General features: G+C 47.1%; 1 protein-coding gene and 1 long non-coding RNA gene across 7 annotated transcripts in view; both read right to left on the bottom strand.

Moving 5' to 3' along the window:
- LOC108940983 (ubiquitin carboxyl-terminal hydrolase 22) overlaps positions 1–8483 on the bottom strand; it is a 30520-nt gene extending 22037 nt beyond the window's left edge. The window contains exon 1 of one of the 3 annotated variants that reach the window (XM_018763404.2): positions 7950–8483. In XM_018763404.2, coding sequence (XP_018618920.1) covers positions 7950–8069 — 120 coding nt within the window. In that variant the 5' untranslated portion in view covers positions 8070–8483. Of the gene's footprint in view, positions 1–3857; positions 3878–7855 lie in introns of those variants that run through there. The other 2 variants (XM_029250587.1, XM_029250588.1) reach the window with 2 other exon arrangements.
- A 1135-nt stretch (positions 8484–9618) lies between these two features.
- On the bottom strand, positions 9619–15512 carry LOC108940758 (uncharacterized). 4 transcript variants are annotated; one of them, XR_001966585.2, is made up of 9 exons: positions 15365–15512; positions 14149–14308; positions 13175–13267; positions 12277–12450; positions 11817–11983; positions 10987–11068; positions 10625–10739; positions 10055–10135; positions 9619–9752 (listed from the first exon to the last, which is right to left on the bottom strand). It is a non-coding gene; the product is annotated as an uncharacterized LOC108940758 (long non-coding RNA). The 4 variants fall into 4 exon arrangements; XR_001966589.2 differs by having other exon boundaries at positions 10987–11044; XR_001966587.2 differs by having other exon boundaries at positions 11817–11980.
- Between the last annotated feature and the right edge of the window lie 496 nt (positions 15513–16008).

The raw sequence follows: 16008 nt of genomic DNA, 5'->3' as shown, positions 1-16008 counted from the left end.
CCTTCCAGCCCGGCTTCCTCGCGCTCGTCTCTCTCCGCTTGCGTCATCAAAAGGTGCTGTGGCAGCGGTGGGCGGACAGAGCTGCGGCATCACAGCCGATTGCTTGCGATCCGAACCCGAGGAGGGAGAGCGGCGGCCCTGATTAGCGCCTCGGCTGTCAGGGCCAATTGGGCCGCGTTGACCTTATTTTTTGTTAATTTCATCACTTAAAATCAAAGCTTCTCTGCAACCTCTTCGACGTTAAACACGCTGACGTTACCCTCCGCTTTCATCCGCTGGATCTCATCATCATCAAAAGATATCGACCCCCGGATTCTCGCGCTTTCGCTCTTCCTTAACTACTTTGACATTTATCAAGAGTCTAGCAAAAAAAAAAAAAAAAAAAGAGAAAAACCGAAAGACATTGTAATGAATATGCATAAAGAAATACAAGTGCATGCAATATAAATATACATGACATCCATTCATTTTGAAGTCAGAGCTCAGCCTGTTTAACCATTCATACAGCTATAAATTATGAATACCTTTCTGGAAAACGTGAGACCCACGCAGTCTTTGCGAGAGAGCGCTCTCCGCAGAAAGCGTGCGCAGCCCAGCACTCGCACGCACACCTCGCCTCCACGCCTCACCCCCGACTACCATCCCAAAGACAGAGTTGAGTCACTTCTCCAGATTTTCACGCCCGCTTTTTCGCTTATTCAAAGGCTGCGCATCTCCGGCGCGCAAAGAGGACGGGAGATGCTTCGTTCACCTTCCCCACTATGGGATGTCTCTATGATTCCCTCCCTCCACTGCAGCCCCAGAGCACATGATCCTGTCACACACCGCTGGCAAGCGCGGCCACCCAGTTTCAGTGCCAGCTTCGGAGTCTCATGGCAATACAGTACAACACGCTGGATCCGGGGGGTGGGGGGGCAGCGCAATTAGCCAAGAATTTTATCCTCATTAGGAGAGCCCTTGGACAGAAGCTCTCGGAGCGTTTGTTTTCTCCGACGGCGCGCTGCTTAGTTGCGCCATTTCATTTTGAAATCCACCGGGCGGACATATTCCAAAAGGAAGGCAGGCAGGGAGTCGCAGCCCTTCGGCCCAACCGGGCGGAGACGTGGGACAGGGAGGGAGATCGCGAGGAAGCGGGCCAGCCCGGGAGCGAGAGCGGCACGAGGAAGAGGGTAAAGGACGCGAGAAGCCGAAAGGGACGCTCACGTGCGCTGGGTACGGAACGGGGGTGTAATGCGATTACAGAGGCACCGCTCCATATTTACAAAAAGTCAAGGCGAGCGCAAAAAATGGACGGTTCTCATGTGGCGACGGTGACTTTTGCACACGTTTACAAAATGCACGTCTAGTAACGGGATTATCGGGTTCAGCGAAATACCTCCCTTGTCCGTTGACCTTGGTGCCGGGTTCCAGGCTCAGAAGGACCGCATGCTGCTTACATCATCCGGCGACGGTGTGTCGTAACTGGATAAGAACCCGTGTGAAATCACAAGCCCCGCAGGCCGACTTGGCCTTACGTGCAATTTGCGGTAACGATCAAGATACGCGGTCGAAGACGTTACCCGGAAAGACGTTCCGGACCTTAAGCGGAACCGCAGAGGGGCACAAAGAGGGGTATGAAACTCCTGGGACGTGGAGTCCTTCGTTTTGGCGAAGGAAAACCGCGACAAGGCGCCTTGGCATTGACAAGGCCTGACTTGCACGCGGTGCCAGCGCTCCCCATCGTTTGCCGAGGGCTCAAAATAAGTTACAGTCACCGGGAAAAAAGTTCTTGTCCGCTGCAGTAGGTATCGCTTCCTTAGCTGACAACAGGGGTCTCCAAACTCGTCCGAGGAAGGCCTGTCCGTAGGTCGGCTTTTGCTTCAAACCTTTAACGGTAAACATAATTCATTCCCCAACGTGTGGGGAACGAGAGTAAAAATGCGTATGTGGTAAATCGTGGACTAGCTCGACCAATCAGGGCATTTCAACCGGTCGGAACAAAAGGCACCACGCAGGCTTTTCGTGACGTGACCAGGAGAAATCCAGTTCTGCTCCGAAAACAGAAAGGCACCCTTTACGTCTCGGGTAAAATACACATATTCCAGACCACGGAGGGTCAACTTCGGGCTCCTTCATTCCTGTTCATTTTCACGAGGATGAAACCGCACGGTTTGTTCGGATGTGTAAGCTGCACGGTGGCACAGCGAGCAACGCTGCTGTCTCGCAGCGTCTGGGTGGTGGGAGAGGACGTGGGTTCGATCCCCGCTCAGTCTGTGTGGAGTTTGCATGTTCTCTGTGTGCTCTGGTTTCCTCCCACACTCCAAAGACATGCTGTTGAGGTTAACCCATAGTGTGTAAGTGACAGAGTGTGTTCCACTGATGTATGGATAAGTGACCCATTGTCAGTAGTGTATCTAGCAGTGTAAGTCACCCTGGTGAATAAGGTGTGTGGGCTCATAACACTACAGAAAGTTCATTGGAAGTCGCTTTGGAGAAAAGCATCTGCTAAATAAATACACGTACATGTAAACGCTCAGAGGCTCTACTCTTAGACAGGGTACTTAACCCACACTGTTTCAGTAAAACATTTACCTCTATTACCCCTCCCCCCATTGCGAAAGAGCATCTAAGCAACAAAATAAATAATACAATGGGCTCAATCAGACTGCAGGCAATAGAATTAAACAATTACTACGACGCAGATTTAAACGCAATACATGATTAGCTGGCAATTACCGTACGTTGCGAAGCAGATTGTTTATCCATTGTTAATTAATGAAAATAAAGGGGATCGTTAAGGGAAACAATGGGATGTCACAACGCAATTAGATGAGTCATACAAGCGAGCGCTTTTAAAACATAATTGGCTACGATTTTAAGGCTCAAATTAACAGGTAGCAATTTCGCTCAAGTCGCATTTGTTAAAGATCTCAACGCCGGTGCCGAACCTCTAGCTGGCTTTATTTTCACTGCAAACATAATGGCGTCATTAAACGTGCAGTTCCTTTCAGTGCGGTTACCGTCAATAATAGCACGGCCCTACACAAACACACACTGCGACGCGTGCGATAAGAGGAAAGAATCGCGAGCGACGTTAAGGCACTAGGATGTTGTAACAAATACAAACTCAATCAGTCGACTTACGACGGACAGGATTCGTATGACGACACGGGCTCTTTCAGATTAGTCGCCGGGGAAGAAGCCGAACGCTTGCACATCTATACAGGGGAAATCGGAAGCAATCGGACTACTGGGAGCGTAAAGATTTGCATGCAGAGGAGATGCGCCGTTCCTTGTAAACTGGGATGTATGAAGCAACAACGCAGTGATCGTAAATACAGCGGCCCTTTAACTTTGCTCTCAGCACGTCAAGACAGCCGCCAGCGCTTCGGAATTTTCCAGAGAACGGCGAAGGAGATGTTATTAAAATGCTGTCAATCCCAGGGTTACAAAAAATAATAATAATGAAAAAAGAACTGAGCTTATCGACCACGTCCAACCGCCGATGCGCAAACTATATCGTGGGGCAAAGCGGAAGAGCAGCAGTAGAGGATGCTGCCGTGAACGCGATCAGTCCTGTGCTGTAAAAAACAGTCAGCGGGTTGTGAAACGGGGGAGGACGACGGAGCCGGCTCGTTTGCCGCACACCTGCGAAAAGCCCGGCCGAGAGGTAAAACTCCATCGGCTGCTCTTTCGCCGCGATCTCCAAGGACACACATCCGCGGGCACCCCGGAAGCGCAGAGGGGTTAAGAAGCCAAGGCACCTCGCTGGTAGAGCAGGTTGTTCAACTGCGGCCCAAGAGTCCGGCGAGCCTCGCCGCACGAGCTGGGGGGGGGAAGCACCTCACAAGACATCTCATTCACCAAAGCACACGTACCAGGTATCATCGAGGGAGTCTGAGGAGCGCCGAGTCCAAATGATCAACCGTCCGAGAGCTCGGGTGGGTCACCGGGGTCACTGAGTTGAGAAGCCCAAACGAAGACACCTTGACCGACGACTCCAAAGCAACCAAAGCTATGGAATAAAAAGCTTCGCAGACGCAAGGCATTTCCTTCCCCCATCCTGCCAGAAGCTTAGAGGCTCCGCTCCCTATTACCTCTCATTTTCCCCCTTCCTCATTCACTTACTTCCACTACTTATTTCCGTTTATTTTGCTCGTAACAGTTCTTGGACAGGGGAGGGCGTGGGGGCGTAGCGGGTTTGGTCAGGTGGCGGGTCTGGGGTTCGAGTCCCGCTTGGGGTGCCTTGCGAGGGAATGGCGTCCCGTCCTGGGTGTGTCCCCTCCCCCTCCGGTCTTGCGCCATGTTACGCTTCGGCTCGCCGCGGCCCCGCTTGGGACAAGCGGTTTCAGTCTCTCTCTGTGTGTGTGTGTGTGTGTTCTCAGACAGCTCTCACGCTGCTTTCGCAGGCTGGGTTGCCATGCTTGAACTTCTTAACACACATATAGACGCATCACAACGCAGGTCACCAGATGGCATCAAGTACTAACTGCCAGTAACCGTCATCCCCGAACTCGGCCACCGCCGCCGCGCAGGTCGAGGGAGCGCTCGGACGTCAGCGTGCCCTGTCCCCTTCCGGCCAACCGGGGATCGTCTGCTCCGAAGCAGGCATGCCAACAGAGAGGTTATTCTTGGGGAGACCTGTGTTCAGCATATATTCCTACTTTTGGTGGGACACATCATTCAATTACTGACCCTCCCCAACCATAAATAAATAAATAAATTGCTGGACCACAGCAGCTTTGATTCCCGAGTGACACAACGCAGGTTATCGCTACTCATGACGCACAGCGTTATTTACACGTCACTTTCTTACCCCCGCGCTGAACACCTACGGAGTAGAACTTCCTCAGACGTTCACGGGTTCAATACGGCCTTTGTGAGGATACAATGCTACCCACGTTCAGAAAGCAAAACAAGATGCATCGGTGGAATTCATCGCAGTCAAGACATTTCTACTGCTTGATGCGATACAAAAGGCAGACGCACGCGGCGCTTGCCTCCCGCCGCACGTCCCACATCAGCTTCGGCGGGGGTAATTAATGCGCGTGTCATGGCGGAGACATCAAAACACGCACCTGGGGGTGTCAACAGTTGAGCCCTCAAAGCGATTTGTTTATCACACAGAGGCTTTGACGGTACGAGGAATCACGGAACGCGCCGATGGAGAGGCTAACAGCTGGAGCAGGCGAGGTCCAAAACCCTCCGACTGCGCCCTGCGGTAAGAGCTGTAAAGCCCAGTAGAGCCTCAACAGGTGCGTCCGGCACCCCCGATGTTCAGAGTGGCATCGAATCTCAGCTGGGCTCAGGTACGATGGCGCTACGGCCTTCGGTCCTCACGTGCGCAAGTCACACAGCGTGACCTTTGCGGAAGAGCCGCTGCTCCTGCTTGCTTCCCAAAAAGCACCAGCAAGAACAGAAAGCAGAAGCTTTTTTTAAAAACATTGATTTACGCAGCGGACACTTTCCCCTAAAGCGTCTCACACTTGAGATACGGTGATTTGCACATTTATGTACCTGGGTATTTTCCACCGGAGCAAGTACCGTACTGAAGGGCACTGCAGCAAAGGTGGGATTTGAACCTGGGTCCTTATGCAAGGCGGCAGTTCTAGCCGCTACGCCACCTGCTGCCCGTGATGGAGCGGCGATGTGACGGGGCATCGGTGCATTTGGGTGGCCAATTGCGCCACACGATAAGGGGCCTAGTGATTGGGGGGTCCAAATATTTCTCTGTCCACACAGCAATGGCGTCGCAGGGACGAGAACAGTAACGTCCACTCAAAAAGGGGGTTCCAGCCTTTGGGAGCCAAGGATCGGATGGGATTTGTCAGCTTTAACATGACTATTAATACTCTATTAACAGGTAACGGGAACACCCATCCAAACTCTGTGGTTTGAAGCCACCCGATCTGCCTGGACGTCCAGCTGCACATCCACAGTGCCGTCAGAGCTGGGGATCACCTGCCGGACAGCGTTCACACAGAGATGCTGTTACGAAGGCGGGGGGGGGGGGGGGGGGGTGTCTAAGTTGAGTGTTGCGTGTTTCCGAGGGCGAAGTTCTATACACATCACAGCGCCGAGAGGCGTTTCGACTCGGCACCACCACCCATCCCGCACCTTTCGGAAGCGCCTACTCGGTGGACGGCGAAATAGAAACGTACGACAGGCGTGAAGCATTGGGGTTCCTCCAACTGCGCGCACACATGTACACATCATGGTGACGCAGCCTTACGCACAGCTCCGTTACAAAATCTACCGCGGTTCTTAACATTGGGGGCTCAGTGTAAACACGGTACATGAAAAAGACGGTTTGGGGACAACAATATTCACATCACCACAAAGCATAGGCATTGGGGGGGCATTTAAACAGCTCATGATTAACATTAGTACCAAAATCAATAGGAAACACAGGTGTGACAAGGGCGCACGTGGCCCCCCCCCCCCCCAACGTCCAGCCGAGCGTCACGTGTCCACAGCGTTTCCGTACAAGTCCACCGAGCACCTTAACAGTACTTCTGGCCCCCAACCCACACGTGACAAGTGTCACGTGGGTTTCGTACGCGAACGAAGCGCAGCCGAGGTGCGGCACCTGCTGCTTTTACGTACGCGTGCCAACGAAGGAGCGTGGAACGCGACGAAGTGCGTCTGAAAACACTCAAGTTTCCCGACAATGACGCGTTTAAAAGCACTTATCTCGCGCACACAAAGGAGGAAGACGGACTCGCCTCCTCGGCTCACTGTGTCATAGTGCGGGGGCGGAACGAGCGCAGATGGTCTAACACCCCCCCCCTCCGCACACACACACACACAATGTAGTGTGCGGACTCCGGCGTGTCCCCGCGCGCACACCCCTCCCTGAATGGACCGGTGTGTGAGGAGGAGGGCGGCGGCGCGCGCGTGCCTCTCCCGCAGCGTGGGCGCGCGACTCGGAGCACGAGCGGCGGACGAGCCTCGTTCTCCTGCCGCCTCCTCAGACCGTCCGTAACACAACGCGGCGGTGCAGACAGAGACACACGGCGGTCACCGTCCGGCTGCCAGCTCGCAGCACTCGTTCCCTTTCCGTATTGTTTAAAGAAACAGAAAAGAAAAAAAACGTAAACTGGTTCGCTTTAGGGGAAAAGGAGTCGAGGACAGGGAACGAGTGTGTTACTAGATGTGGCGGCGACGTTCCGCTTGAAACAAGCGGTCCGGGCGACACACGACACGGATTAAAAGATACGATACCGCGTCGCTCAGAAAACAATGTCGTTGGAACCGCGTCCAGACGGTCATTAAATGAGATTGACGACCAACTGGCTGCCCAACGACACGATTAGGTGCGTTTCCGTCTTTAAAATACCAACCGCAGGCGGCGGGGACGAACACGAGCGAGATTGAAGCTGCAGCTGAGCTGCTCGAACCGCGTTACGTGCCGCGCGAGGACTCGCCGCTTCGAGTCCGTTTACCGCACTGCAGCCGGTCACTGACTCTCCGTGCTCAGAGTCAGACGCGACAGAACGAGCATCGGCGGCACACTTGGCAGCGGACTGCAGTTATTCCAGGGGACGTCAAGTTGAAGCATCGCGTCGTGCTGGGAGGAGGGTGGGAGGGAGAATATCCGTCTATCCGGAGGATTCGCGCGTAAAGTGCACACATGATGTGAGGGAGCCCGTCAGGCACTGACAGTCACAGTGTCCGCGTTCGTCCACACATTACTCAGCGCGCATTCAGATTCACACATGTTCACATCCATTCAGAGCCCCGCCGCTCCCGCTCGGCTCGGCACGGCTCTGCCCATCCGGCTAACCGCATTAGCCACCAGCGAGCTCTATCATATTACTAGCCCGAGTGTGGACTGTCTGTGTGTCTGTGCTGTGCTTCAAACTGCGGAGCTTACATGAACGCATGAACATTTTTGTTGCTTCAGATCTGGGATTCCCTTTGGTTTTTTGTTTTCTCTTCCCTTTGCCTTTTTTTTTTTTTTTTTTTACCTTGCGCCTCCTGGTCTCGGCGGTGCCGCTCCACACAAAGCACTGGTAAATAACCCGGAGGTTCTGCTTCCAATTGTCCACCTTGAAGCCGCTCACATGGGAGCACCCGGCCGGACTCATGACAGAAAGGACATCCAGCGGAGCTCCTCGGCCGGCAGCCGCACTCCTCCCAGACAGCCGTGCGGGGAATTAGCTAGCTTAGCCGCACAGGCACGACTCCGCTTTGAAATGAACGCAGCCGGGGCTCAATCCAGGCTGAATTCGCCGCACGCGGACCATCCGCGCCTCTATTTAGGCCAGTCTCAGCGTGTCCCTGTAAATGTCCTCCTCTCCGTCCGTCGCGCTCGTTCTTCCACTTTCCCTATTATTATTACTATTATTTATTATTATTATGGTTAGATTTCTTAATAGTCGGCGAAGGAACCCGACGGAACACTGCGAGCCCTGCAAGGCCCGCCCTGCGCTCGCTCAGATTTGCAAAGGCACGAAAGTATCCAACCATCTATCGACTCGCGTGGGAGTCGTTTCCCGTCATGGACACGCCCATGTGCGGTAAATCTACGGCTACAATTGGCTGCGCTAAAAGCCTTTCCGCAAAAGTGGGCGGTCCTTCATCCTTGCAGCGCTCCGATTGGACGAAGTGGAAATACGAGCTGGCGGTGTCAATACAGCCGAACTGGTCTGCTTTCAGTGAGAGCCACCAGTAGATCCGACGAGTGAGTGGTTGAAAGAAAGAAAAAATAATTTATTCGATACGATTCTGGCACTTTTGACCATAAGATAACTTAGCGCTGCAACCGCACCACCCGGTGTGACGAGGAGGAAGCCGTTCCCCACTAATTCGCCCTTTCTGGCTTGTTTATTTCTTCAAGTTCCTGAATGTTGCAGCGGTGTGCGTCACTTCCGATTCCAGTGGCGTCCCCGGTTCCCCGTACGCCGAGCTCGCGGCCCTCACAACAATGCCCCTGGGCGTGCCAAGAGCTCGCGCTGCTGCACACTGGCTCTGGCGCACCTGAGAAGTTGGAAGGCAAAGAAGTGTAGGCTGGGAAGTGCCACGCAAGCACGGTTTGGCACCTTAAAGTGACAACTGTACTACAAACGGAAGCGAAACTGTTGTGGCGGCGCCTACCCAAATCCCACCAAGGAGCAAAATTATTCATTTTAGTTGATTCCCGTCAGTGCAGCGAAAATCATCTCGATTTACGAGCAAAACACGCATCGCTTTAAACATGCATAACTAACCCATGTGTCATCAATACACTCCATTTTCCAGTCTTGTCGGGCACCCAGTACGAGGGAGGTGGCACAGCAAATAGGAACATTTTCCGAGATTCAAATGTTTGCTAAACAAAAATGTTGGTAATTAAGGCGCCAATCTGTATTAAAATTCAGGTTTCGCAGTTCATTCATAAATTAAGGGCGACATCTAGTGGTTTGACTCGTTATTGCACTTCTCCCACGTGTAGAACAAAGCTCGCTGCATTCATATAAAACAACATTATAGGCATATGACTGGATTTGTATTTTAATACAACAGACTTCCAGTTTTTATTTTTGTTAACAGAACAATGATCTTCCAAACTGATGAAGGAATGTTCTTACTCCAGACTTGCATGAAATCAAAAAATAATCTCAAATTGAGTTCATGCTTAGTCTTATGTTTTTTTCCTTTTTTTTTTTTTTTTTTTAATATTTGGAATAAACTTCTCACAAGAACCTGATTTGAGGCACCGAATTCTGCCACAGACTTCAGGGGAAGCTGGACGTCTTGCTTCCAACATCGTCATCCTGCGATCCCGTACTCTGAAATCCAAAAATGTAAAATGTAGCAGTACCTGCAAAGGCTACACAAGCATTATTTCTTGTTTCAGGACTAAAGCCTCTAGAATGAGTCCTTTGTACTGCAATTCAGTACAAATTCTGAACCAATATGTAAGTAGCATAATGTCTGCAAGCTGTTTCAGATTAGTCATTGCTGAACAAACACATAATAAAATAATTCTTTGAGATAAAACAAACTCACTGAGAGAATTCATCCTGCTGTCATCAGAGTTTGGACTGCTAAACGTTACGACAAACGCTAACAAGGAAACATGGCATCATACCTTCTGTATAAACTGTGGGTTTACTGTGATCTCTTGATCCACGGTCTTTAGCCTGTCATCCAGTTCTATACCCTTCAGTATCTGTACAAAATAAGAACTTGCATGGTGAAATCCAGCTCTTCAGTTCAACTTTACACACAACTGTTGAAAGGATCTTTGAGTCTCAACAAAGAGGCTGGGTGAAAGTGCAATAAATATCAGTTCAAATTAACTTAATACCTCTGGAAAAGGCACAGCTATGGTCTGTGTCTATCAGATCTCATCTGTGTCAAAATTAAGCTTGAAAAGCCATATAAAATTAATACTGTAAAACTGCCTGGCTGATGGAAGACCTCAACCACTTCCCTATAAATATTCTAGCATATGTAAGTGCAGACAGCCAGATTTCACTCAACTCAAAAGGATTCATTTGAGGGGAAATAAAGGAAAAAAAAACATTTTCTAATATGCAATTGCAGTGACCTGCTAGCTTTAAAGGTAAAACAATACTTTGTACCTGATTCCAAATACCACAGTATTAACATGAGAGCCACTGTACAACTGACCAGAATGTTTTGAATAGTTTCCTACCTCTTGGTCAATTCTGCGGAGCATTGAGGGATACTGTATTTCTCTGGGTTGTCACAGAAATTGACCATAACTATTTTTCTGGTTGATACTGGCATAAATCTTAACCATCTTCTGTCTGTAAGAGCACCAGAATGAATTTGAATTTAAATCAGATGAAGAGCAAAATCCTTCTTTTAAAAAAAAAAAAAAAAAAAAAACTAAAACTTTTCCAGCTTTCATTAAAATTCTGATTGAACTATAAATTCAGGCTATAGTATACATCGTAAGTAACAAGAACACAAATACACTTTTCTCAAACCACACGTATATTAACGTGTCAAAGTCTAGTCTTGGTTTCTGTCCAATTTAAGTGATACTCTTACCATGTGTAAGACGTACTTTCACGCTTGTTGGGGAGTGGACAACTGTACTTGAGATGTCCTATAAAGACAGCATTGAAAATGTCTGAGAGGGGAGAGAAGGTAAATTATATATTATCAGTTTTAGCTTCTTGGGTGCTTGAATTGTTGAGTTATATAACAAATGTGGGATTTCTTCTCCAATTCCTAATTCCTTTCCGTAGTTTTTGCATAGATTTCCCCTGAGAGTTATGATACATTGCCACAATTTAAAATCAGTGTAACATTTTTTCAGACAAAAAAAAAAAAAAAAAAAAAATGATTTCTGCTTAAGTTAAAGCTGTTTCTTTTAAACACATGGGGAATCATCCAGTCAACTTTTATATTTATTAATTTAGCCAATGCTTTTTTCCAAAGCGACTTACAATGTTAATCTACTTAATTATTTATCCATTTATACAGCTGGGTAATTTTTTACTTAGGCAATCCAGGACAAGTACCTTGCTCACGGGTAATACAGCCGGAGATGAGATTCAAACTTGCGACTTTAGGGTCCAAAGGCAGCAGCTTTAACCACTACACTACCAACTGCCCTTAGTATCATATTGCCTATATTATTGGTTAAAACTTTTATTGAAGCACCTTGCATGTTTACCGATTTATACTGATAAATAATTCACTGGAGCCATTCAGAATAAATAGCTAACTTAAGGATGCTATAGCAGGAGCTCTCCTGGAATTTGGACAGCAACATTCATGTTACACCCGTGTACTTAACTACTACTCTGCCAATCATTCTTACTATCTCCAGTGGACAGAGTTCCTCTACGCATGCATCGGGCTTGTTCCCTGACCTTGGTTAGACTCTGGATGTTCTTCTTGTAAGAGGAAGGAGAGACACCATGTCACCAGACCCATGTTGCTGTCCTTCATGAACATCTCTGCATGCCTCGTCACCACTTTGCGCAGCTCCACGGGGCCGTTTGTGGTGTACGCCCGTGCAAGTTCACAGTAGGCACTGCTGAGGGATGGTAGGGAAAAGCACATTTTCAGTTATTAAAGGGACAACTGTACAATTTGGAATTACAGCAGAGCTGCAAGTTCACACCGCAGCAGTGACACTTCCTGTCATGATTACTGATCATATCAGGTCTGTAGCATTTATTATTATTCACCTTTTAATAACACTGATAATACTGAACTGTACCCTTGAACATCTGTAACAAGTACAGATGAGCACAAATGAGTACACAAAAAAACATGTCACAAGTACTTGGATTTTTTTTAAGTAATGCAGTGTGGCTGGGATCTTACCTTCCCATTAAAACAAAATTTTCGATGCAAAATTATTTGTCAATTCGCCTTAATAAATCGCCCCACAACCTGGGATCTATATTTGGGAAGCTGCTGTACTTTCCATCCAAAATCAGGGATACCAGAATGTGCTAGCATAATGCGACTGACGGCCATGGCTGGAGTAGTTATAGCCTGAAAAGAGAAACCAACATGTCACATATGACAATACACAGCAACGTGCACATATTATATATATGTTTCACATATATGCCATTAGACTTCCAAGAAGCTTCCATTGAAACGACCATGACAATTATTACACAGGCAGATCTAATGACACGAGGAAAGAAACAGATTTTCTTACAGTTTGGTGAGTGTTAAAAATTGGTAAATTTCTGCATGCTCTAAAATAAACTGTGTATCACTTGGTGGCAGTGGGTAGTTTGGACATTCTTGTACCTGTTCGTAAAAATACGATTCTCTTTCAAAGTTTTTCAACCCTGTGTGGATCATGCAGTAACAAAGAAAGTGCTTGCTATCATCGGTGCCATTCTCCTTACAGATGTCCATCATGTCCAAGTCTAGATATAGGAGGGTGGGTTTGAAGCACTTTGCTAATAAGCACAGCTGTCTAGTGTCACATGTAACAGAACAAGGTTACTGCAAAGATCAGATCTCAACACAAACTGTAATCTTTGCCAGTGTGCTAGTCATTTTGCCAGTTGGCTGATGCGCTCATCAAAAGTGATCCTTGAACCATTTTACCGATTTTTTTCACAACCAAGAACACAGTGAATAAATTCAAACTACATTTGAGACTTGTACAGCAGTAGAACCTGGATTTCTAAAAGAAGCTCAATGTCTAGTCTAGGAATGAAAGCATTTTTTTCTCACTCAAATTAAATATGCTACTTACCCGACACAGATCTGCATGAAGTGAGGTAAGATGATTTGAATTCATCTGCATTTTGTCTATTGCCTGCCTGAGTATGTTAATCCCTCTAAATGGCTGTGGAAAAGAAGAAAAGAAGGAATTCTACAGGTTATACCTGGCAAAATGTGTCTACAAAAAAAACCTCATAGAAGATGGCAGATTTTCACAGCCTATAGCTGAATTGGTCAGTTTGATTGCAGTTGTCCTGTATGATCATAACCAAAGTTTTAGCTTATGAGGTTCACAATGTCAGAGTGACGATGACAAAGAGGAAATTTATAGGGTGTTCTTTGCCGTTTTCGTTCCACTAGGGTATTTGTCAACTGATGGCTAAGGCTAACCACTATGGAGAAAAGAGCAGAGACACAATCACAGTAGTATGAGAAGTTTTTGCAGTTCAGTCGATTCAAACTCTAAACTGAAGGTTCATACTCACACGTGTTGGTTGCAAATCGGATGTGTTCGCCATTACAAGTGCTAATAAAGAGCTGGACTTGAGAGAACAGCATTTCAAAGTCAGGGATGGAAAACAAATATAGAAATGAGAAAGAATTTTAAAACAAAAATTAACTGTATTCTGAAAGGTTCCAGAAACCTTTAAATTAAAAATTTCAGAAGAAGTAAAACTACATTTGGATTCAGTCATCTCTTTCAAACACTGCAACCACATGGGGCTTCTTAAATCTTCAGGAGCAGCACAGCCCTAGGTCATCACTTTCACATCAAGTCATATTGCCTGGTGCAAAGTGAAGGCTCTGTAAAAGTAGTGGTTTTCAATCCTGAAATTAATGTGTTGGACTGGGTAGGTTTCACTACCGAGCCAATTACACGTCCAAATAAACTTAGTATTTCGCACCATCCCCCTCGACACTGAGGCGGTCAGCATTTTAAAGCTTATATAAAAACCTGAAAATGCGCAGTGGAAAACCAGTGGAATACGATCTTCAGTTTAGTACCCTGCCTCTTGGTCCTAGGAGCACTCACAGCACTGCCAAAACCCCTAAGGAATGCGCCTGAATGTCCAAGGCCCCCTGCACTGCGTCCAGATGAGACAGCTTTTTCGGCCAGCAATTTCCCCACTCTTGTTGATGAGTTCACAGAGCTGCGTCATCTGACCTGCAGGACCAAGGGATAAACCACTTTGTAAGTTAAAACAACCAAATTCACAAACACACAAAACCTTTAATTTTTGCAGGTAATATTATTATTATAGTGTCAATCAGTCCAGAGTTATGTAACCATGCAAGTCCTTTTGGATGAAGAAATGAACTAAATAAAGGTTAATAATAAAACACTTGTACTGAAATTAGGAAAACAATAGGGGGATGAAGCCAAGGAGTTATTTTAAACAATTCTGACGGTGGTGATCAGCTGTTAAACACCAAAGCTTTTCATCCATTATCCAAAGTAAGATACACACATATGTTGAGTTGCGTGACTTAAATATGACCGTGCAGAAACCATGAAGTGTATACTATGATGGATCTCTTTTTCAGGAAATCAGGGGTTATGATATTCCATCACTAAGACAGAAGTAGAGTTGACTCCAGCTGACTGCCTTTTTACACAAACATATGTCATATGTACTGTAATGTACTGCAGTGAATTATTACTATTATTACTAGTTATTACATAACTATTATTATGTGGCTAACAGTAGTAAACTAAGAAGTAGGAAACAATAACTGTTATGCAACAGTGAAGTATTGTCTGTGAAATTTATTTTATGCTCTAAGGATCTGAACACATTTCTTACCGTCACAGGAAACTGCTACTGGGAATAATGATTGTTTTTCTGGTGCGGCTACTAGAAATACTGACAACCACCACAGCCAATAAAAGAAGTCGCTGATCGGCCACAACCAATCACAAGCGAGTTAGGGCGTGACTACCTGCCAACATGCCCTCGAAGCATATTCTCGAGGAAAACAAAAAAGTGAATTACCCAACAGCGTAAGTGCTAGTTTTTAATGAAACGGGTTTTAAAATAAAAAGCCAATTTAAATACCGCCAGGAATGTGCGCCAGTCAAGCAAATTGAAAAGTTTAAAAAAAAAAAAAAATATGTTAGTCGCTGACCGCTGACGATTTGCAACCAACACTCGCGCTAACATCCATCGCATCGCTGATCGCGAAGGAATCGAATCGATTTCAGTCTCCACTGTACACCTACCTTGAACCGAAAGTTTGTGAACATTATTGACCAACTGCCGCAAAGCCGAAGCCATGTTTTCCCGCTTTTTCGGCGGTCAACCAGCCAATTTTCATTCAGACGTCAACGAGAAGTCCGAAGGACTGAAGGGGCGGAGAGCCGCCACTGAATTCCCACATCGCGAGATATCGCGAGACTTCTTCAAACGGCGTCACACGACATTGAAGACACGTGTTTTTAACTTTTCGTGGTCGGCGCCGCAGTTCGGCGCCTTTCTCAGCTGCGGCCTTTTTGTTAGTTCTTTAATGTTTCACTGGTGCTGTAGTTATGTTCGGATTTTTAAAGTTCATGTTGTACTGTATCATTTTACTAGTTATTTTCATGATTTTATCATTTTATCATTAGTTCGGTATTAAGCAGATGTATTCCTGGATAGAATACCTTTACTGTAAATTTTATTAGTAAGAATCATAATAAGGGATTCATTTTCTGAGACCATCTCCAATGGCTGCGGCTTCTTTCTCTTGCTGTTTGAGAGCCTGGTCAGTTGGGGGCGCCGCAAGCCTCTGTAAAGCATGGTGGAGCGTCACTGTTTTCAGTCCCTTCGAGTTATTTGTACGGAAGGACATCTGAAGACCTCTTTTTGCAGCTAACAGGCAGTTTTT

This window comes from Scleropages formosus, chromosome 3 (assembly GCF_900964775.1).
Source record: "Scleropages formosus chromosome 3, fSclFor1.1, whole genome shotgun sequence".
In the NCBI taxonomy this organism is placed as follows: Eukaryota; Metazoa; Chordata; class Actinopteri; order Osteoglossiformes; family Osteoglossidae; genus Scleropages; species Scleropages formosus.
This window is presented reverse-complemented; position numbering and strand designations above follow the sequence as displayed.